General features: G+C 39.2%; 1 protein-coding gene across 1 annotated transcript in view; it reads right to left on the bottom strand.

Moving 5' to 3' along the window:
* Positions 1–1,357: 1,357 nt before the first annotated feature.
* Positions 1,358–23,435, bottom strand: part of rfc2 (replication factor C (activator 1) 2) — a 37,999-nt gene continuing 15,921 nt past the window's right edge. The window contains exons 2-11 of the mRNA XM_042066265.1: positions 20,871–20,940; positions 8,674–8,715; positions 8,463–8,569; positions 8,269–8,370; positions 5,433–5,533; positions 5,168–5,325; positions 2,075–2,140; positions 1,901–1,981; positions 1,696–1,809; positions 1,358–1,566 (exon numbers count right to left, since the gene is read on the bottom strand). Coding sequence (XP_041922199.1) covers positions 1,465–1,566; positions 1,696–1,809; positions 1,901–1,981; positions 2,075–2,140; positions 5,168–5,325; positions 5,433–5,533; positions 8,269–8,370; positions 8,463–8,569; positions 8,674–8,715; positions 20,871–20,940 — 943 coding nt within the window. The 3' untranslated portion in view covers positions 1,358–1,464. The remainder of the gene's footprint in view (positions 1,567–1,695; positions 1,810–1,900; positions 1,982–2,074; positions 2,141–5,167; positions 5,326–5,432; positions 5,534–8,268; positions 8,371–8,462; positions 8,570–8,673; positions 8,716–20,870; positions 20,941–23,435) is intronic.

The raw sequence follows: 23,435 nt of genomic DNA, 5'->3' as shown, positions 1-23,435 counted from the left end.
GCATGCTTAGCATTTTGTGATCATTAAGGCTACTTTCACCAACTCTTTTCAGCTATCCTCTGATTTACCGATATCTAGGCGATATTTGTAACATTTATTTTGTATTTGGCCCGCCTGTTATGAAATCGTGTAGAACAATTTAAAAACACATTGTAAAACTTAAAGCCCAATTTTGCAAATTCAAAACTGGATTAGGCTTACTCTGGAATGACGAACTGTACAGGGGACTGCTTTACACCTTTGTGTTCGGTAAGGTTTGCTGTTTATTCTGATATATGGTTTGTCATGTGTTGGGTGCAGATCCTTCAGTAAAATGTATGATTAAATTGAATTATTATTTACTTTTCTCGTGAACCGTTTACCACAGCAATTAGCGGCGAACATCGTTTAAAAGCTGAGAAAAAGCTCTTTCATGTGATGTCTGTGTGATGAGTATACAGGCTACTTCGCAAGTAATTCAACTGAGAAGAACGGGTGAATTTGGATGCACTTTCTTTCTTGCCGTGCGCGGTCACTTTCTCCACTGCGTAAAAGACTAAATTAATTTGCGCTGTGAATGCTAAGATTATGTTGACAGGTCAAAGGCTAAATAAAAATCGCTATTAGTCGGACACAAAGCAAAATATTGAAAGAAGGGGGCACTGTAAACCTCTGATTTTCAAAGGGGCATCACGGCCAACGCAAGGGGCAATGATGGCCATGGCCGATGTGGCCACCGTGAAATTCCTACCCTGGTAGAAAATTATTACAGGGTTCAGAAAAAATAAGGGTATACACAAATGTAATAAACTCCCATTAATGCAATAAGACATTTGATTACATCATTGGGAGTTATTACATTATCGGGAAGTTATTACATTATTGGCCATTATCTACAAGGCCTCCACGGTTTTCTGTCAAGTATATCTCAACACATACATTTTCAACACAGCTTTAGTATGCCCTGCGGATACATTAAATACCTCTAGGGTTACTGTCTGACCCTTTGTACAGACACGTGTGGAAACTCATAAGAAGCCCATTGGGCAGCCGTGGCCTACTGATTAGCGCTTCGGACTTGTAACCGGAGGGTTGCCGGTTCGAACCCTGACCAGTAGGCACGGCTGAAGTGCTCTTGAGAAAGGCACCGAACCCCTCACTGCTCCCCGAGCGCTGCTGTTGTTGCAGGCAGCTCACTGCGCCGGGATTAGTGTGTGCTTCACCTCACTGTGTGCTGAGTGTTTTTCACTAATTCATGGATTGGGATAAATGCAGAGGCCAAATTTAGTACTTATACGTACTTACGAAAAGCCAACAAATGAAGCATTTATTTATTTAAAATATTTGCTGAATACAATAAACACAGATGGAAAAGAAATAGATTTGAAGACAAATTATTTACACATTTCTGTCACAACTCTTTACCTGTGGATCTACGTACAGTGTATAACAGTATGGGGAACAGTGAGATGCACTTAAACCAGATTATGGCACAGTTGTTTTACAACAGAGTCTTCCCAATAGTCCAGCCATCTGCAGCAGAGAATTTACTCCCTCTGCCACCTTCATGTGTGTGTAACCAATTTCCTGCAACATTTGAAACAAAAAAAAAAAAAAACATTTTGTTGACATCCTATCATTTTCTTATACAGATAAACTAAAGCACATTGCTTTAAGTATTGAAAATAACATTTTCATAAAATCCTGGATATGTACCTTTATAAATTCCAGTTTCAGATACTCTGGCATTGGAAAGGTCTTACACACTCTGAAGACATTTCCGATAATGTCTTCTGGAGAGTAACCAAGAGACCAAAGCTGTTCTATGATCTAGAGGGCAGATGGGCAAGTCATTATCATTGGAAGAGACAAAAGTAAGTTATAATAAAATGGTATCTACCATCAGCTTTAAACAAAATACCTTATAAGCGTCATCAATGTTTGCATTAACACAATGCTCCAGCATACTTTTAACAAGTAGAGGGTGAGGTTCATCACAGACCTGTACAACGCAATCAATGTATTTTTTATTATTATTATTCACATTTTGTGACAGGAAAAATAGTTTAACATTAACAAAACAAATGAAAGGTACCTTGAAAACATTTTCACTGTTGATAAAACCAAATCCTGAATTTGTTGACTGGATATTGTTAAGTGCCTGGTCGAAGAAATAAGAACAGAAATTTCAGTTTAATATGAAAACTATAATAAGTGTAATCAAAGTAAAACAACAACAACAACAACACGGGAGTCGTGACTTCAGAGGGACAGGATTCAGGAACTAAAGACAGGCCCATCTTCTGTCTGCCTCACGTCACGTTAACCCATGCATTAAACCACAGTTCACGTTGACAATAGAGAAAACGCTTAGCCTACTTGGTTTATGACAGAAATTAAGTTTTGTGTCAACATGCTGTAGAAACATAACTCACAACACAGCCTTTATTTGGTGCAAATCTCCTTTACTTTCTTTGGCTATAGACCGCGACTCACATAACTAGGCTATCACCGCAAGTGCATACAAAATGCTTTTGGCAAGGTTTGTGCCTTTGTGTTACATAACAAACATTTAGTGACAGCTATAAGCAAAGAGCTCTCCCAAGACCTTTGCAACCTTATTGTTGCAAAACATATCAATGGAACTGGTTACAGATGCACTTCAAAACTTCAGAATCATCCAGCAAGCAGTATTGGAGCCATTATCTGCAAGTTGAAGGAACATCACTGCATCATCAACTGGCCATGCACAGGATCTGCTTGCAAGATTACAATTGTTACAGAGAAAATCCATAGGTAATGCACTTTACTGCCATGGCCTCTATGCACGCTCATCCCACATGACACTATTGCTGAAGAGAAACATGGCAAAGCTCGTTGAAAGTTTGCTACACAACATTTGGACAATCCTATGAAATACTGTGAGAATGTATTCTGGTCAGGTGAGAGCAAACCTGAACTTTTCGCATGTCATACTACACACTATATTTGGAGGAGAAATGGCACTGCGCATCACCCTAAATATACCCTACCAACAGTGAGGTTTGGAGGTGGTGGCATCATGGTGTGGGCTGTTTCTCATCTCATGGTACTGGCAGACTTCATACAGGAAGGAATGATGAATGGAGTCATTTTTTGAAACCATTCAGCAAAGGAAACTCTCATTGGTTTCAAAGAAAGGAAATCAAGCCCCTGACTTCAATCCAATTGAACAGTTTTGGAAGTTAACTAAAGATCAGGTTCACAAGCCCTGGAACCCTGGAATCTTCAATATTAAAGGACTATCTGTTTAAAAGAATGGGCCAAAATCACACCAGAATACTGTGACTGATTAGTTTCGTCATACAGCAAATGCCTTGAAGCGGTCATTACGAATAAAGGCTCTTCCACAAAGTATTTAAGAAATTTCAATACTTTTTTCCTGTGTCATTTCACTTTATTACACATAACTTTACCTATGGACTTTATATATGGGTGGATTATCAGAGTTAATACTAATGTCTGGTGAAAATTTCATGCAAATAGCCTCATTGGAAGTATACTTACTGAAAAAAAATGTTGACATGTTCAATACTTATTTTCCCTGCTGTATGTATGGAATAAAACTAGACAGGTACCTCGGATTAGCATTGCTGTTTATTGTTAAACAGCAATTTTCTGCAGCCAGAGGAGGGCATTTAGCCTACTACTATGAGTCTGCTCTAATTCTGAAGCAGTGGCACCGCTACAAAATTAAGAGGAAACACTGAGAAGAAAGTTAATGTTTTAAATAGGTTACACCAATACAATATATCATAGGCCTATGTAAAGTGAAACTGGACGAGCCATAATAACCTCTGACTAGTTTTATTCATTGTTAGGGGGAGGATATGTCGGCAGGATTATTTAAAAAGCAACTTCAACTACATTGTGCGTCTGCCCTGATTCTGATACCGTAGTGGTATTAATTCTGCCGTGGCGGGCCGCCATGCTAAAATCAACGTAGAGGAAACACAGCATTGGTAAGTGAACTCAATTGACTCGAACTTGATAAACTGCATCGACAATAAGTTCCCAAATGTATTGACTTTATTTCCCATCAGCCATACACCGCATACCAGAAATCTAGCTTGATGCCGGAGAACTTTAAACCCTTACGGTGTGTTTCCACACACCGAAATTTCGCGTCACTCTCATTGATGTTGAATGGAGACTAAATTCGCCCTGGTTGGGCGAAATGAGAGTGAATCGCAGAGGCAGGCGAAACAAAGTTGGCGAAAGTTTAACTTTATTTAAATGAGGACCATTCGAGAACCAATCAGGTGCGCGTCTTTGTGTTTGGAGGCGGGAGTCTGACCAAGATGGCGGAGACTACCTGAGCTGTAACACGAAAATTTGCATGTGATTAAAATGTTTCTACACGAACATTGCCACTTGTATCAACACGAATTGTGGTTTATATGCCACACAAACTTAGTCAGAGCACATACACCACTAAATAGACCACTATATATGCTAGTTTAAACACTCAAATTTTTTAGCTAGCCGACAGGCGAAATGCTAGTATTTTCGGACATTGGATTGCATTGTAAACCTAGCTAGACAGCTAGGCTACATGCTGCAACACAGGTATGAAATATATTCATATTCATATGTCTTATTGACCTTGTTGTTTCTATGAACATGAATTGTTGTTTATAGGCAACATCAACTTAGTCGAGGCATAAAGACCCCTGGATATCTTCATTAAGTACTTAGACGTCTGAACTAGCTGATTAGCCTAATTAGCTTGCTTGCCACCACTGGCTAGACACTGCAGTCAAAAGGTTAGCGGTTTGGCAGTCACGCCCCCCGAGGCGAAATGTCTCTGGCCGAAAATCGCGAGGTGTTTCGCTGTGTGGAAACCCACCGTTAGGTATGTTTAGCTGTTTTCTTAGTCAGAATCGCAGTCAGACAGACTGCAAGGGCATTAAAGAAGATGGCAGTAACCTCCGCGAATGATGTCTAGCCTATTTCGGCCAATTGAAGTTCACCTTGCATATGCATTATTTAAAAAACAAAAAAACAAAAAACAAAAAACACACACACACACACACACACACACACACACACACACACACACACACACACACACACACACACACATGCGCACACAAGCTTTGTAAACAATAAATCGTAAATAGCAGTATCGCTAAATTCCAATCCAAACCTGTCTCATATCTCCTTGTGCTGTAAAGATGATTGCCTCCAGACCATCATTGGTGACAGTAAGTCTTTCCTTCTCCACCACCTCCATCAAACGCATCATGATCTGGTCATCCCGTAGCTTTGTGTAGCGAAGCACTGCACAACGTGACTGAATGGGCTCTGGTGAAAATAATATCAATCATCCTTGCAAGATTAGCGTATTGAAGCATGTATGGGAACAGTGAACAATACAATTCATCACTACAATAGCAAGACCAAAGGCTGACCTATAATCTTGTCTGATGCATTGCAGGCAAGAGCGAAGCGTGTAGTTTTGGAATAGATCTCCATGGTGCGCCTCAGTGCTTGCTGAGCTCCATCAGTCATGCTTTAGAAAAACAGGTGAATAAAAAAGAAAATTCCTCTACATTACAACATAAACACAAACACACTGTCTGGGCTCAATTAAAGGAAAAACACTAAAGAAATATGGTGCCATTACATCAATTACAAAAAATATATATTACACATAAGTTAGGAATAACTGCTGCGGACTGGAGTGGTAAAATAATTAATACAAAGTGTCAGTAGAGGGCAGTAAAATTTAACAGCAATACAAATTTCAAGAGCAACTTGTAGGTTAACTTTGTCACTACATTAATGTACAAAGGTGTTCATGAATGAATAGTTTTAAGTTTGTAGTGCTCAACCAGTTTAAGTAATCCCATCAGTTTTTGTAATCCCGCCACTTTCCTGCGTTTATCTGTGGGTGGGGCGAAGTGAGCCATAGGGATATGTAATATGCCCGAGATGATTCCTTTGGTTCCTTTTGATTAGTTTTGATTTGGTTCCTTTTGATTCCTGATGGTTCCTTTTCGGTTTCTCCCGTGATGGAATTAGGAGGCTAACCGTTGGGTCGGTGCGTTCGGATGATACAGGTATCCGAAACGAACATAGATAATTTTCCATCGAATCCACGAATGAAGACGAGGCAGACGATTCACGGATTCTAACGAGAGGTAAATACTAACTCGACTTGAAACCGCTTGTTAACATTAAGCACAATACTTATTTCTTCAGGCTTGCGCACATTCCACAACTCTGTTGTTCACGTCTCCGTGTTCACGTCTACTAAATACTACAGATACGCCCCCAATTAAGGTGACGTCACGGTTCAATCATTCAATTAGGCCTAGGTCAAAATAGCATTGCTGGCAGAGCAGTTCGCTACACTACCCACCTCATCTATCCAAGACCAGCGCCATTTATTCTTTATACCTTTATCGACAAGTTTGGTGTCTTCCCCCAGCTTCATAAAGTTGCACTCTATGACTTTGGCTATGTTTCGTGTTGCCAGTGTGGGAAACGCAAAAGAAATTTGCACGTGAGATCACGCGAAAGCGAACCTGATTCTTTTCCCTGCAGACACGTCGTTATGCCGTAAATCCTGTGTATTATATTATATTGTAATCCTCTGGTGTTCTACCCCTACCCCCCCCCCCCCCAAAATAAAATACAAATCGAGGTTTGTAACGAACCGTGGGTCAAAAATCGTGATACAAACCGAATCGTGAGGTTGGTGTATTGTTACAGCCCTAATATGTTAATAAATAAGACTTTTACAGGGGATTGTTGATAATATTCCTAGCCCGATTTGACATTTTATTCCTAAAAACATGGCAAAAATAATTTTTTTAAGGCTATTGACAGTATATTCTGATTTACAGGATAACAAAAGTAGATCCCTCTAATTTTTTTCTTATCTAATGTGTGAACACAATGAAATAATAATTTTGAACCTGGCTTTATCCAAAGCTCAGATTTTGTGTTTTAAAATGTATGTAATTAAATTACAGAATACATTTTCTTCTCATATTAAAGGGACACCAGACAAGCCTGATTCTCTACGAAACTCCCCCTAGCGTCTGTACATGTCGATACGTGTGCGAGCCCTCGCTTGGTCTGAAGCTCTTTTCCTTTTCTTTGCATCAAGGGTTTTCGCTGCTTCTTCGCCGGCTCTGCCATTATACACACACGTTTGCAACAATCGCTAGCGCTTCGTTAGCCTGCCTCTGTGCTGTTGATGCAGGATGTAAACCGATCCCGTTTCTCGCGATGTCTGAGACTTTGTGAGACTGAAGGTCGGCGGGTATGATACACTGAGTCATTTAACCATATAATCGACTTACGAAGATGATTAATGAACACGAGTTTACTATTGTTGGTTTACATCTTAGGCCTACTGTTAATTTGTTTACTACTACTACTACTACTACTACGCTTTATTTGTATAGCTCTCATACACAGAATGCAGCTCAAAGTGCTTTACATTTGGAGCATGTAACACAATAGTAGAGAGTCAGTCAGTCATTATCAATCACTTTCACTTTTCACTTATATGGGTAATATGACAAAAAAGAAAGTAAACCTGCTCAAATATGTTCAACATCCAGTATTTACAGAATGGTGCATAATTTGAGGTGCCTGCTATCCAGTGGCAAATTAGATGGGTAAATTTACTCCCTTCATAAACTTTTGTTTATACTCAAATATTTTTATATTTACAGTAGGACTTTATCTCTGACCACTTTCAAACCTTTTGAAATTTTGATGTCAAAATCCAATGGTGGTGTTTTCTTAACCCTGGCGCCTAAAGTTTGCCATGCATGAGAGGAAAATATTTTTATTTGGTGTGAAACAACCACACATTTTGTTTGTTTTTATAATTTGTATTAATATTTATTTTATCATTATTTTATTTATAAGCTAAGGTTGCTAGCACAGGTGTCTAAAAAGGGATAAAAACACTTGCACTTTCTGTTTGCAGTTTTGTGTGGTATTTGAAAAAACAAAAAAACATTGCATTTTCAGAAATAGCCGGCCCTCCAATCAGATGACGTTGGCAGAAGTGGCCCCCAGCTCATTTGAGTTTGAGACCCCTGCTTTAATTTCCCCTTGAGGATCAATAAAGCATCTATCTATCTAATGTAAGTAATCAACTTGGGAAGTTTCTTAGAGATATCTGCTAGTTAAAAATGTTATTCACCTGTAGTGTCTCGCCTTTAACAAACCAGTCATTACATGCAGAAAACTTGTACATCAATACTCATTTCCAAGCCTTACCTGTCTGCTTCATCCAGGATTATAATCTTGTGACGTCCTTTGGGTAGAGTTACCTTCTGCTGAGCAAACATCTTGATCTTGTTTCTCACCACATCAATACCTCTATAAAGATTCAAGCAATTACATATCAAATATTTGTTACAAGGTTTTCCTCCAACAGAAAATCAATATCTTGAGGCAAAGAGACCCATTACCGATCATTTGATGCATTCAGCTCAAGCACAGCATCCTTCATAGCAGAGCCCAACAGTGATCTGGCCAAGCACAAAATGCTGGTTGTTTTTCCAGTACCAGGAGGTCCCTGTTACAATGACAAGTCATACAGATTGAGACTTTCACCACTAATGCATAAACATTAGGCATTTCATAATGAAGAAAATGTTGACAAAACCCAACAGAACTCACGGCAATAATAATGTTTGGAACATTGCCTTGTCTGGCAAAAACCTGAAAAAAATTAAAGCAAGTGTCAGGTTAATACTTAGTTTAAGGGTAAGAACCAACTCTGACAATGAGAGTCATTCTTTTTGTGTAGTTCAATATCTGCCTTCAGTGCCATCAGTAGGCTTGCTATGGTTAATATCTTGGTATGTTACAGCTGGCAATAATGATATCAGGTCTATAAGGTATGGGTTCACACCGATCAAGCTTATCTTCTCGATATCGACGAGAAAAAAACGCTAGGCTACTGGGCTCTGCTCAGCTCAACTCAAATCTACACGCTGCAGTAGGATGTCATGTTAACAATATAGTCGCAGTTAGCTACTTCCAGTGTGAATAAGCCCAACAGCAGTGTTGTGCAATACCTTTAAATGGAATGCATGAGACAAGACTACAGTAGCCTTTGAAATCTCAATATTGCGGCGCATCTGAATAGTTTTTGAAAAAATAATATGTAGCTTTTCTTCTGCTCTTCCAAGCACCTAAATTCACAAAAACGTGGTTGTAGCTTTCCAGACCCGTTTTAAATACCGTACAACATCTGGCCAGGCTGTTATTTTGTTAATCCATGTAGTAGGGCTGGCCGATATGACTAAAGACTTAAAAAAAAAAAAAGCAATAGTTTTAGTCTAATTTCATGATATACAATATATCTTCAGATTTAGAAATTCACTCTAAATGAATTCATGAATATTCACTTTCACTCTGTGATGTTTTAATCATACCAGTACGATGCAGTAGGCTAGGCTAAATCATACAGGTCCAATCCTTGCAAATAACATCTGCATTAAAACATTCTTGGTTATTCACAGGTGATTTCTATTTTATATTTGCACGTAAAAGCAGGGGTGAAAGAACTTTTGAATTCTTGCCAGTAGCCTACTATGAAAATTTCTCATAGTGAATTGTACACGCAAAAAAATTCAACACACCTAAATAAGTAGGGTACATCAATAGATTTATTTTAGCCTATTTGCAGAGCATTCATCAGGGCCTGTTATTTGGCTTTAGCACTTCTTTCCCTGCTTTCTTTGAAAGGCCTCTCTGCCTGTCCACTCTTCAGGATAAATCGTTAACTTGCATGGCTTTATAGCTTTAGTTAAATGTCCAAATTCATTTTTTTTGGGGCAGCCGTGGTCTACTGGTTAGGGCTTCGGACTAGGGGTGAACGATTTTGGAAAAAAATCTAATTGCGATTTTTCTCACAAATATTGCGATTGCGATGCGATATGCGATTATTTTTAAGCTATCTTATTCAACAAAGACAAGCAATATATTACTCTATAGTATGACCAACACAAAAAGTTAAAACATAAACTGTTCTTTCCTCACATCATATACGTGGGTCATAGTTGTCTAAGCCTCTATTGCGTAGCCTGTTAAAAACGTCGCCAGATAGTATTAAATCGGCAACAACATTGTTTTCTGCAGAAGCCTACCCAAGGCTACAGATTAATTCTGAACAGTTATTTCTCTACTGGCTCAATTATCACACCACTGTTTTGATTTGCGTAGTTGCGTTAACCCCATCACTGACAATAATGTAGACAGCGAATTTCGATTTTGATTTTCGTGTAGTCAAGCCTTAAGCCATAATGATAAAGCCATAAAGCGTAATGCGCGAATGAAGTGGTCATTTGAAAGCGATGCCCACTGTATATACACACACACAGTGGGCATCGCTTTCAAAAGACCACTTAATTCGCGCATTACGCGGCGTGAAGCTGCGTGAAGCTTTAGTACCACTTTCAGCCACTGTGCGTCGCTCTGCCACTGTACATCGCTCTACCTGCCGTCCCTTACATAATTGTTGCCGAGAGTAATCCCAGCCTACGAATTCAATAACAAAATAAATCATGCATAATTAAACATTACCTCGATTTAGGCTACTTGGGTATGGCTTAAGGCTTGACTACACGGTGGTAACGAAAATCGAAATCGAAATTTGCTGTCTACATTATTGTCAGTGTTGGGGTTAATGCAACTACGCAAATCAAAACAGTGGTGTGATAATTGAGCCAGTAGAGAAATAACTGTTCAGAATTAATCTGTAGCCTTGGGTAGGCTTCTGCAGAAAACAATGTTGTTGCCGATTTAATACTATCTGGCGACGTTTTTAACAGGCTACGCAATAGAGGCTTAGACAACTATGACCCACGTTTTGGTTTCGTAAATTAATTTGCCCTACTTCTTGACTGCAATGTAGTCAATTGACTGCTTGACATGTCATTTTTATTTTTCTGTACAATAAACAATTACATCTGCTTTATGCCACAGAATTACATTCATATTTGGCTGACTGCAGACGCGCCACTTCCCTCCCCATATTCCAAGATTAAGATAGTAGCCTATACAAAAAGCACTTCATACTATCATAAAAAAATAGTTAAAACGAATAGCTATTTGCAATTTGACAAAACACTGGTCCTCATTTTGCGAATGCGAGGACGATATGAGCCTGTTGCATTTAGTTAGATGTCCGAGTCACGCATAATGTTTGAAAACCACTGGCTCGTAATCACAATAATTTAATACACGACAGTTGGATAACCTACTTCATCATGTCCCCATGCCTACATTTTTGTGAGTAGCATAGAGATTGTTAAAAACAATAAAGTATGGCTCTCCGTTTGGGACATCGAAAACTTATATTTTTAATAGACTACCGTCGAAGATGCTGACTTGCAAAAGCCTCGGGATAACACGTTATCTCCACTATCATCAGTCATGCCCCTTGATCAAAGTGGGGAATGAAATAAAAGTTTGAGAACCACTGGCTTAACAAGTTACCTACAGTCCAGAACACAGAATCTGTTGCAATATTCTGATGATCGGCGATGATATCGGCAAATGTTTGTTTTCCAAAGTAAGAATTTCACTTCACCATGCACCTTCGACAATACCTGGCCTACCTGGTATCATTACAAACATTATTATGTGTCCTAAAACTGGCATATTGTATGGCATTGTGTCATGTAAGTTCGTTGCAAAATCTAGAGAAATGTGTGAGGTGGTCAGCGGGGGACAATTGAGACACACATTGGATTGTGTTATTACTTGAACATTCCACACTATCCACAGCTGTGGTAGGCCTATCAGGGGCAGGAGGATTACTGTCAGCGCACTCCATATCCCCCAGCCCTATTCCTTGTGCAGTTAAATATTTACAAACAGGAATGTGCTGTGTAGCCTACTTTATTCTTATTTGCACAGCTCTATCTGTATGCCAATTGGTTTATTATATTGGCTTTTAACGGTAGCGTTTTGTGTTACCTTTATTGTAAAGCTGTAGGCCTTTGTTGCCAATCAGGGTCGACCGAATATTGTTATTTGCACAGCCCTCAGAGCAACTGTATGCCTATTGGTATATGTTATTGTTTACACCTTTTTGCACAGCTCTTAGAGCAGTCTGAAATGAATATAATTAAAACCGGCTGTGTTGTCATAATTGTTGTGTTGAGTGAATATATGAAGCACTTCGCTCTTTCTGTTTGAAATATCAATATCGTATCGATATCGTATATCGCCAATCAGCCCCAAAATATCGGGATATAAGTTTTGGTCCATATCGCCCAGCCCTAGATTGGAGTTTTCTCTTAAAAGTTATTCACAAAGCCTTTCAGACAACTCCTAAACTAGGAGTGAGTCTTCGTGGCTGTGGATGACGTCATTACTCATGCACGAGCTTGACTGAAGTGACCAGCTTGATTGGCTGACGATTGTAACGCGGGAATTCCAAACACCTCTCTTCCGATGATGACTGACAGGTGACAGGTCGGAGAATGCGTGCGCTACACAAGTAGTGCGAAGGACGGAAGATGATTAATAACTGAATAAAAAGGCCTAGCCTAAATGAATAAAGAGTAAGGCAAAACAAATAGCTTAGTAGCTTAATGAAACATAGGCCTATGGATTGATGCAGTAGCCTACCTTTGCAACATTTTTAAATTAATCTGTCACCATATCCCTAGGCTACGTTTGCAAAGAGGAGAACATTTTAATTTGATTCACAATGAAACGTTACATTTCATTTACATGTTAACAATGAGTAGTTTTGGTTGTTGTTGGTGGCGTTATTGCATCCCTTTTATGAATGCAAAATTGTTCCCTCGCGATTGGAAGCTCCTGTTGCGCATTTCAAAACATCGCAACGTAAAATGCCACAAAAAAGCTGTTTATGAATAGGTCTTAGTGAGTTAGGAGTCCTCTCGACTTAAGCTGTCCCAGACTTAGGTGCTACTTTTAGGTCTAAAATGCTTCGTGAATTACTTTTTGTGAAAAAATTAGGAGTCCTAGGAGAAGTTAGGAGTGACACGCCCATTATTTTTAGGAGTTGCTCCTAAATTCGCCAGTTAGGAGCTACTTTTAGCCTTAAAATTCTTTGTGAATATGGCCCCTGAATAAAAAGGCCTAGCCTAAATGAATCAAGGCAAAACACATAGCCTAGTAGCCCAATGAAACATACGGATTGATGTAGTATCTTGTAACATTATTAAATTATTCTGTTACTATGCCTACGTTTGCAAAAGAGAACATTTTAATTTGATTCACAATAATGTTACATTTAATTTACATGTTGACAATGATTAGCCTAGTTTTGGTTGTTGTTGGCGGCGTTATTGCATGTTAGTTATGCCTACAATGCAAAATTGCTTCCTCGCGATTGGAAGCTCCTGTAGCTGCATAGGATTTCAAAACCGCAGGTTTGTGAATAGGTCTGTGAGTAAGGAGTCCTCTCGACTTCTTTTAAGCGGTCAGAGGTGGGAAGGTGTGATTTTTTGGGGGGCAGGCCCGGATTAACTGGGCCCAATTGTCTGATGGCCCCCCTTCCCCCCAGCCAACGTGAATCGGGTGGTTAGTTAATAGGCCTATCGTGAAGATTTTTCCTGCCATCTAAGGCACGAGCGCATCTGTGAGGCCAAGCCTCACCAAGTAGCTCGTTTGTTTACAACTAACATTCCATTTAATTAAACTGCTTTATAGGCTATGCCAAAATAGTTTTCAACATTTTGAATATTAGTGTCGGGTGAATTGAAATGTTCTCAAAGTAGCCTTATGGCTGAAAGCTGCTTGGGATCCCCCCCGTCAAGCAATATAACCATACAAACGCGCTTCCTGCACTCATTGTTTCAAAAGGAGTATTTTTGGCTTTGTCAGAACTGAAGAGCTGTGGACGGCACGGCACGGTATGCCCAATGAAAATAAATTAACGCAACACAACACAGACCCCACTTCTCTCGCGTCAGTCACTGACATGAACGAAACACAGAACCCGCTTCTCTCACGGCAGTCACTGACGGTAACCTAGAATAAATGCATGGGGAAAAACACTTCCCCATGACAAAGACATCGTAAAACACTGAAAGTTAATATTTTATCACTAGCAACATTCATCTGTCCTTTGTCAAATGTATTATGTTCCAAGTACCCTATGCGTAATTCTGCTTCATAAAGTTGAACAAATACATTTGCTTATTTCACAGAAAAATATAAATAGCCAGTCTACAGTGCAGAGTTGGTAAGTTATGGTAGGCCAACTTGCAGTGAACATACAAACAGGGGAAATTATTTCTCTTGCAGCTGAGCGGTGCACACGTAGACATAAGGCCGAACATGCAAGCGCCAATGAATCGTGCTCTCACGACAATTGCGCCGTTAAACTTAAATAGGTTAACATCACTCTAAGTTCGCCTTCAAGCAAGGAAAACGATGATTTGAAGACATCTGTTTCGTTGGAAGGGCAAGGGGTAGCAACAGGGCAACACAGAGACAGGCCCGATGGCAGGGCTGTTATGAGGGTATTAAAATATGGGATATTCTACGGGAAAACATTAAAACGGCAAGACAGCGGGGAAAGTTAAAATACGTGATAAACACGGAAAAAGTTGGCATGCATTGTTTCGGTCCCCGTGCACAGGGATTATTTGTCATACTATTAATCACATATGATTATTTGTGAAATTGTGCAAACAGGCGCAACACATTTGAAAAGGAAGGACTGGTAGCATGCAAGCTCACGGGAAAGATTGATTTAAGAACGTTATCACAAAGTGTGTGGCTGTGGCGCGGGCAGAAGACAATTGGCAGGGGAGGGTCATTTCTTTTTTAACAATTCTGTCGGAGGGTCATTGAACAATTTCTAGCAGGCAAGAGAGGGTCATGCAACTTCCAACTGAAGCACTCAAAATTCCTCCGGTGGCCCCTTCAATAAATAACGATCAGTCCCTAGATTGCTGCTGGGCTATATGTCTTGGTTCTGTTAACAACTCACTGTCAAACGCATAGCCTATCTCGCGGTTGCATCCATTACAAACAAACATGCAATGTGAACGTCTGGGATTGGGGAGAGCACTAAATGCTCTACTGAATAAGCACGAAGTCAAACCTTTAAATGAAAAACACTCTTTAATAATCCAAAAAAATAAACCGCTAATGAAGTAAACTTATGACCATCAAAAATCGTTTATCGCTTGTAACTCCGTGATACCAGGACATAACAGGAAGGCATTTGGCTGAGCAACGGAGGTTAATATGCTCCATGTTTTGTCCAAATGATGACTGTCTATCATCGTTGCACTCGGAGAAAACCAGAATGTTTCATTCGTCCCCGTTTCAATCATCCCGGTTACCTAGCCTACTCAAAACGCAGATAGAACCTTATTATTCTAAGGTAGCGAAATAGCGTTCAGCATGATTCATGCCCAATTAATTCCCCCTGTTAAAGTGTTCGCCTTTGTAGTTTGGTTTCGTGATAGCCTATGATAAACGGCTTATGGCCAAATATGTGAAAACGTTAAAATACAGTAGGCGATAAACCCGGAAAAAGTTGACACTGATTTTTTCATAATCACTTTGGATGGTCATAGAAAAATGTATTGCTGGCGAGGGAGGGTCACGTCTTTTTGGACTAATGCTCCCAAAACTCCTCCGGTAGCCCCTTAAATAAATAACGAACAGTCCCTAATGAAGTAAACTTGTGACCATCAAAAATGGTTTATCGCCTGTAACTCCGTGATAACAGGACATAACAGGAAGGCATTCAGCTGAGCAACGGAGGTTAATACTCTATATTTTGTCCAAATGATGTCTGTCTATCATCGTTGCACTCGGAGAAAACCAGAATGTTTAATTTGTCTTCCGTCTCTACGGCTGCAAACGGGATTCACTCGCAGTTAACCAAATATTTCTTTATTAGGGCAGGGCAGGCATATTTCTGGCTATTACATTATTTCTAAACCAGTCTGCTAAAGTCTGTAGTGAAGTCTGTGTAGGGTTTTCCAGGCTCCATTTCTTTTTACGAGACACCCTGCTCACTTGAGCCATCTACCGGTTGTTTGGGTTGTTGCAGCGTCTCACTGGAAAAATACAAATTAAAGTCGCGTGATACCGCGTGATCCCACGCGCGGACCGCGAGTGAAGCTGGCCAAGTCGAAGCACTGCCCACTGTGTGTGTGTAAGTTTGACTTATTTTAAGACATCTCATCCTGAAAACAAGTATATTTTTCTGCCAGTGCGTTAAGTAAATTTGTCTTGATAAGACTCCTTAAAATAAGTCAGTCTTCTTAAATTAAGTCAAAATGGTCTTACGGGAGAGCACTAGGTAAGTCTTTTCATACTAAAAACGATACCAAATAGATTTTTTGATCTTATTACAAGATTAATAACACTTGGTTAGATTTCATTTTTTGCAGTGTGCATATGAATGATGATGGCTTTTATCGGATAAAATGTAAGGAAACGGTGTGATGCATTTCTTAATTCGTTAACCGAACTTAATAAGTTCCGTTATTGGTTGATAAATGACATGGTTGCCTTTTCGTTTTGAGACAGGTTTGAGAATATTAAATGGTAATATTATACTAACGTGAACATTGTGCTTTCATCGCGTTTGCACACAATCACAGTTGTTATGTCTCGTTTCGTCACTGCTGAACGAAGGTTTGCTTTATCCCAGAAGAAACCACACTCGTTTCACTTAGGCTATAAGCCTAGACTAAAACCGAGAAATCACGTGGTGGCATTTTCTATAACCTATTTGTCAATCTGTCATTCTTTGAACTTTTTAAAAATGTTGGGATATGTCTGAGCTGCTTAGCCAAGTTCTATGTGTAGCCTACTTCCTTTTGAATGGCTTTGAAACATTTTACAAATTTCGTTTGTCCGTCTGTCCGTCGGCTTGCCTTCACTATCTGCGATGTATCCAAAATAGTTCCATATTTTAAAACTTCTACCTTTTGTTTTATCCACAAACCGAGGACTGTCAGCAAAGAACTTGTGTTTGATGTTTGCTGCGCACTCATTCACTCAGAGCTGCCTGCTTAGATAGATAGATAAATAGATAGATACTTTATTGATCCCCAAGGGGAAATTCAAGACATGCCCACTTGCCTAGATGTGTGCAAGGAGCACGGAGAGTGGGAGCAGTCCACAGCCACAGAATGCTATCATTTTAATAAACTAGCGATTCTAAAAACGTTGGATATCGTATCGTTTTTTGCATGAAGGCATTTTGATACCTTTCTAGTATCGGTACACCGTGCTGATGCAATACTAGTATGAACAGAACAGAGTGGACCAATGTTCCCTTTGATTTTTTTCAGCACAGCACTGGGCAAATTTTTTTTTTTTTTCCATGCACATACTTAAGTGTAAAACGTATTGAAAGTACTTCACTTTTGATCACTAAATTTATCATAACTTTTGAACAGATGTATGTTTCTTCAAATAAAGTTTTGGTAAATCATCCACAAAATTCACTGCATCACACATAGTTTTCTCTCTTGAAGACAAAAAAAGGCAAAAAAAGGGGGTTTTATGTGAATTAAATAAGATTGAAGATTTTCGGATATACATTAGGAGAGGCTGCATTGTACTGCATCAAAATTGCCCTAAGTACTTTACACCATTTTATAGAACTAGTTCTTCTGAGTAGAATGATAAGTACTGTATATTTCATTGGTGGGTAGGGCTGGGCCCCGAACGTTGATGCTTTTATGACACCGACCAAAATGCTCCGATCAGGTATCGAAAAATGTATTATATTTCTAAGCCAAATTCAGATACATAAAGAAATAAATCTTAGCGTCTGTTGGCTTCACTTCTGTGAAGAGATCTAAAGTGGCTGGTGATTGGCTGCATCACATAATGTTACAAAGGTCACACAGAAGGAGGGTTGAAATGAAGGATCTATGAACATTACTTTACCAAGAGAGGCTTCTACCTTTTGATTTTGAAAACTCCCTCACCTCCAATCATGACAGCTACATCATCATCCACACCACAATAAATGGTTTCTGGGTGAAATGGTGTCCTTTTGTCTCCACTGATTAGCATCTATTAGCTAATTATGTTAGCTATTTAAAAGTTTAAGGTAGTGCTGGGGCGGTGTGACCAAAAATGTACATCATGGTATTTTTCAACATTCTTATGGTTTCAAGGTATATGACGGTATTTTTTTTCCCCATGCATAATCAGATGTTCACAGCATTTTCTACAGGTTGAGAGGAATTGCTGCAGTACATTGACTAAGGATGGTCTATTTTACTGTCATGATGTAGAATAACTCCACTCTAGTGGTAATGCAGTTTTGCATGGCCCCAGAAAATTATGCTGTTTAGAAAGAGCCACTCATATTCACACACTCTCTTGGGTGCTCCTTGTTGGTGCCCCCCCCCCCCCAATCCCAATCCTCCCCACCTTTCTTATGCAGCCCTTGCCACTTAATCTACTAAACCCCTCTTCTACTGCACTTTTTACCCCCCCCCCCATTAATGCAAAAAAATAGGCTGACACCAGACATAATTTCACTGCATTTCTTACTTCCAGTAACTATATGCATGTGACAAACTTCCTTGTATCCTCATAATTCTATCGAAGAATCTAATCAGAATGCAAAGACAATTGCAGTCAAAATACAGAATTTTTACTGTGCAAATTTCAAACATCTTGTATAAAATCAATACAAAAAGTAGTGCAACTTGCAATAATTATACTTTTTTTAAAATTATACAATTTAAAATAAAACCTCTCTGCTAATATGCTTACTCTGTCAAATAGGCCTATCAGAAACTTCATGTGGATGTGGATGTCTTGTTAGCCTACCATGAGCTTCGGTTCGGTTCGCTAGGCAAAACATTAACAAAAAAAGTTCGTTTTGGTGCACTGATGACAGTCAGGATCATTTCTAACTAGCCAGCTAGTATTGCTCAGTGCATGTCTATAACACATGCTTTACTTGCTACCTGGATAATTTCAGCAAATATTCTTAAGGTGAGATGAGTGATAAGAACATTAAACTTCACTGTGTTCGGTGGGTTGCTAACTAACAACGTCACCTACTAGCCAGCTAGTTACAGCTGTTGAACAATCTCAATAGAAATCCCTTAACGTTTTTTCCTTAACTAAACAGGGCTTAAAATTCATTTTTCAAAATGGGGGGGAATTCCCCCCTTAGGTTATTCATGTAGGGGGGATTTACACAATTTGGGGGGGAGGGGGGGGGGTCGATTCTGATACCAAGTCAAGAATTGCGATTTCAATACTTCGATACTTTTTTTAAAAAAGTGTTTGATTTTGGGGCCCCCACCACCCTGACGTCATCAGTAATATATACTGTAGTGGGATCATTCACAACAGTGGACATCCTAGATTCTGCTTGACTCTCTCCACACACACAAACACACACTGAAAATGATAGCTTATGTGATCTGTTTCTATCATATATTTTTGAATTCATATAGAGCGTATTTATTTAATAATGCATTTTTTAAAGTATAGCATTTTACTAGTAATTACTACTAGCTAAACATATTTAGTAATTTGAATGCCTCATATTGACGTTTAACCTATAACACTTAGGCATATCTTTAATGTGGTGTGTAGGTCCAATTGAGTGCACATTGGTGATGAGTAGGTGTAATTGAGTGCCTGTCACTTTAAGAAAATACCTGAGAGTAATTCTATGGAGTAATTAGCCCCCCTTCAACCTGATGGTTTTAGGCTGTAGTCGCTAGTGAATAAAAGTTGTGCATAGTGCGGTATGTGTATGCAAATCATTATGTTTTCTATGTCATTAGATACAATAAATGTTCAAAAAACTAACATGTCGAAGACAATCTTTCTGGGATCAAGTGTTGACGTGACCTGAGCTAGCAGGATAGTTACCAAGGAGCTCTTTCCAGATGTAAAAGTTTGCCATGGTAGCGTAGCCTATTTGCGTAAGCGCAAAGTGGTTCTCTCTCTCTCTCTCTGTGTGTGTGTGTGTGTCTGCATGAGGCTATGTTCAATTCAACTCGGTAGTTGATCAGTCCGGTCAATAGCACCGCATTCACGCCACTTAATGATTAGGCTATATTAACGTCATCAGACAGGCTGTAAAAGTGTATGCGGGAATTTCTCGCATTATGATGGCTAGAGTTGCGGGACTTGAACAAATTATGCGCAATACCCGCAATCCCGCAGTGAAATTTAAGCCCTGCTAAAGAAACAATTTAAGGTATTCTGTGCAACACCCTTAAATAAACCCCTTACCTAAGGAGAAATTAAGCCTTAAGGGTCCAAACATTGTGTAATCAAATACACCGGTATGGCGGTATATTAAAAAAAATCATATCATAACGAAAATATACACCGGTATACGGTGTGAAGCGGTATACCGCCCAGCACTAGTTTAAGGTTTCCCTCAAGTGACAAGCATTATTATCATTATTGCATTAGAACAAATATCTCTTCTCCACAAAGTTGACAGTGTGGTTAAATCCACAGACATCACACTCTGTTTCATGGCACCTGCATTATGCTAAAGTTGCTAATTGTGGTTAAACTCATGACATGCTTCTGTCTATGGTGCTGAGGAGTTTGTTTGTATAGGCAAGTATTTTTATGTTAAGTTTCACCACAAAAGGGGAAAGTATTTTTGTTGTTGAAATTGATTTACAAACATATGGTATCGGAAAAAGTATCATTTAGGAACCAACATCAAAATCAAGGTATCGAAATTGGCGATAACGATAACCAGCCCTATTGGTGGGATATAATATATTCAAGAAAGACGTGTTTTTGTATGAAGTGGTCTTATGTTCGGCACAGGCACAAAGGGTAGTTCGGTGCTTTTCTCAGGTACTTTATGAAGTAAGGAATAAATACGATCAACATAGACTTACCTCTAGTCTGTTAATAGTTTCTTCATTCCCCACAATCTCTTCCAATTTTAGGGGCCGGTATTTCTCTACCCTGCAACACAGTAAAAACATTAACCAAGTCAGACAAGTTTTTTAAAACAACACTATGCAATAATTTGCTTCTTTTACAAATAATATTTGTAATATATTGTTGCATATTATGATTTTAAAGGCAACTAGATTTGACATCATCTTCAAACTCATTTTGATGATGTATGGTCATGTGAAGGCTAAACACAAACAAAGTTCAAGTTACTTTATTAGTACCCAATACATGTTTGCATTAGAGTTCTCATACACACACGGAAAAAAAACAAAGAACACAGAGGCACAAATCACGCATCATCCAACTTAAGACAATGGCAATACAGTACCGAAGAGTGACATTCCGTTTCCATGACGGCAGTGTCACTGGATCTAAACAAACTTTAAAAGTGGTTTCAATAGCATTGAATGTAGACATGTGGCATCATTTCTAGCTAATAAATTGTTTTAACTGCAGGCTATAGCCATTTAAACATGTTTTACCTGCTAGGCAGCAGTTTAGCCACATAACACCGACTCCCTGGCAGGTGTAACTAGGGTTGGGTATCGTTTGGGTTTTATCCGATACCGGTGCTAAATCGATACTTTTAAAACGGTGCTGATGCCGAAACGGTGCCTGAACCGGTACTTTGTTTTTAAATTAAAATGGTCTAAAGCATGAATTGCTTTTTTAGAGATAAGACAAATTTGAACATGAAATTGAACTGTTATATTCAATTTACTATCAATATTTCATTGCTCCTACACATAATACATTTAAATGTTAAAACAGCTTGCGATGGATGCACACACAATGGTAAGGTCTGCTTTCAAGTTTACCCAGTGTAGGCGGTTTGCCATAAGGTATGTTAAAGGTATGTTAAAACCGCTTGCCATAGAACCGCTTGCCATGGAACATCCATTGCCATAGTACTTCCAGAACTTTCATGGACAACGGCATTTGCAAGCAAGCTAATCTAACAGGGACTCTACTTTCCAGTGAATTCAGTGTGTTCCCAAATGCTTCAAGAAATTTCATGTCTTCCCGCAATATTTTTGAACATATTAGGCTACATTATGTCGGTGTTGAAGTGTTTAGATTCCCAGCGATTGTAGTAGGCATGTTAACAGCAACTATGACTATGCTAACACCAGTCAGCTGAGTTTAATTAGCGATAACGTACAGAGATGGTTCCGTAGCCTCTTTGACAGCTCAGTGACATCAGGTATGTAACCTATTTATGTTTTTGCCAGCTAACTTTTAACATGATCTTCATATTCATTGTGACGCTATATGGGCCTCATGCACATAAAAAGATTAATATCATGCCATTGTGTTGTTTAGAACACACCGTGAAATAAAGTTTTCACCTTACAACTTTGCTGATAACATTTCAAATAAATGCCAGTTAGCGCATTTGCAAGGATATTGTCTAAAGTATACTGTTGATGTTGTTTCATAGCCTTTTGCTTGTGTGTAGTTAGGCCCACTGCTAGATTTTGACAGGAGCTTGTGATATCTTTTAAAGTAAGCTACTTGGGCTCACGCAAGCTGCCAAACACTGTCCACTCGCCTATGTGGTGCACCCCTCCGTTTATACATCCAGCCAGTGTTTATGTTAGCTAACTGTATCTGGATGTGTTGCTATCAGAGCAAGACGTTAGAGATGGCGCATGACATGCAGTGATGCCTCGTATAAAAAGAAAAATTAAAAAAAAATCGCGATTTAAGCACCGAAATGAGGCACCGAATCCACGTTGTTATTCGATGCAGTTACTACCGTTTGCGTCGGCACCGGTGCCATATTAGAACAGTGTTTCGGTGCCCAACCCTAGGTGTAACAGAAAGAAACAAAATCCCAGTGGATATTTCACGCCTTATCAAAGACTGGTGGCTGTTAAAAGTGACGTTTTTGCCTCAAAAATAAAGCCAAGACACGTCCGTGAACTTCAGGATTTTAACCACAGGCTGTGAAGTTAAATGCTGGTGTCTTTTACGTTGGAAACCCATGCTAAAACAAAACTCTCTAGTCACAAATATGATCGTGTTTGTGTGTAAATAATATACTGCCGTATTTTCCGGACTATAAGTCCCACTTTTTTTTCATAGTTTGGCTGGTCCTGTAACTTTTAGGTGCGACTTTTATATCAAAATATATATAATTTAACATGTTTTTAAATGTCAGTCAGTATGAATTGACATGAATCCTACATGAAACATTACCGTCTACAGCCGCTAGAGGGCGCTCTAGGCTTGTGGAATGAGATCAGGAGCTTGGTGAACTTGCGACAGGTCAGACATTTTTCCGTACTTAAGCCCAAAAGTTAGAGTGGGTTTGGGGGTGTCACCACCGGGAAAATGTATGAAATATTGTTATGTTATGCACAAGTTCTGCGCACTTTCAGTTAGAGATTAGGGCTCGCACTATGCCTAAAACAGTGTGCATACTGTAAATCCTTAAATTTACATGCCGGGATTCTATTTATAAATAAAGGCCAGCCCCCAAATAAGCCAGGGTAATA

The sequence above is a fragment of the Alosa sapidissima genome, chromosome 2, assembly GCF_018492685.1.
Source record: "Alosa sapidissima isolate fAloSap1 chromosome 2, fAloSap1.pri, whole genome shotgun sequence".
Lineage (NCBI taxonomy): Eukaryota > Metazoa > Chordata > Actinopteri > Clupeiformes > Clupeidae > Alosa > Alosa sapidissima.
This window is presented reverse-complemented; position numbering and strand designations above follow the sequence as displayed.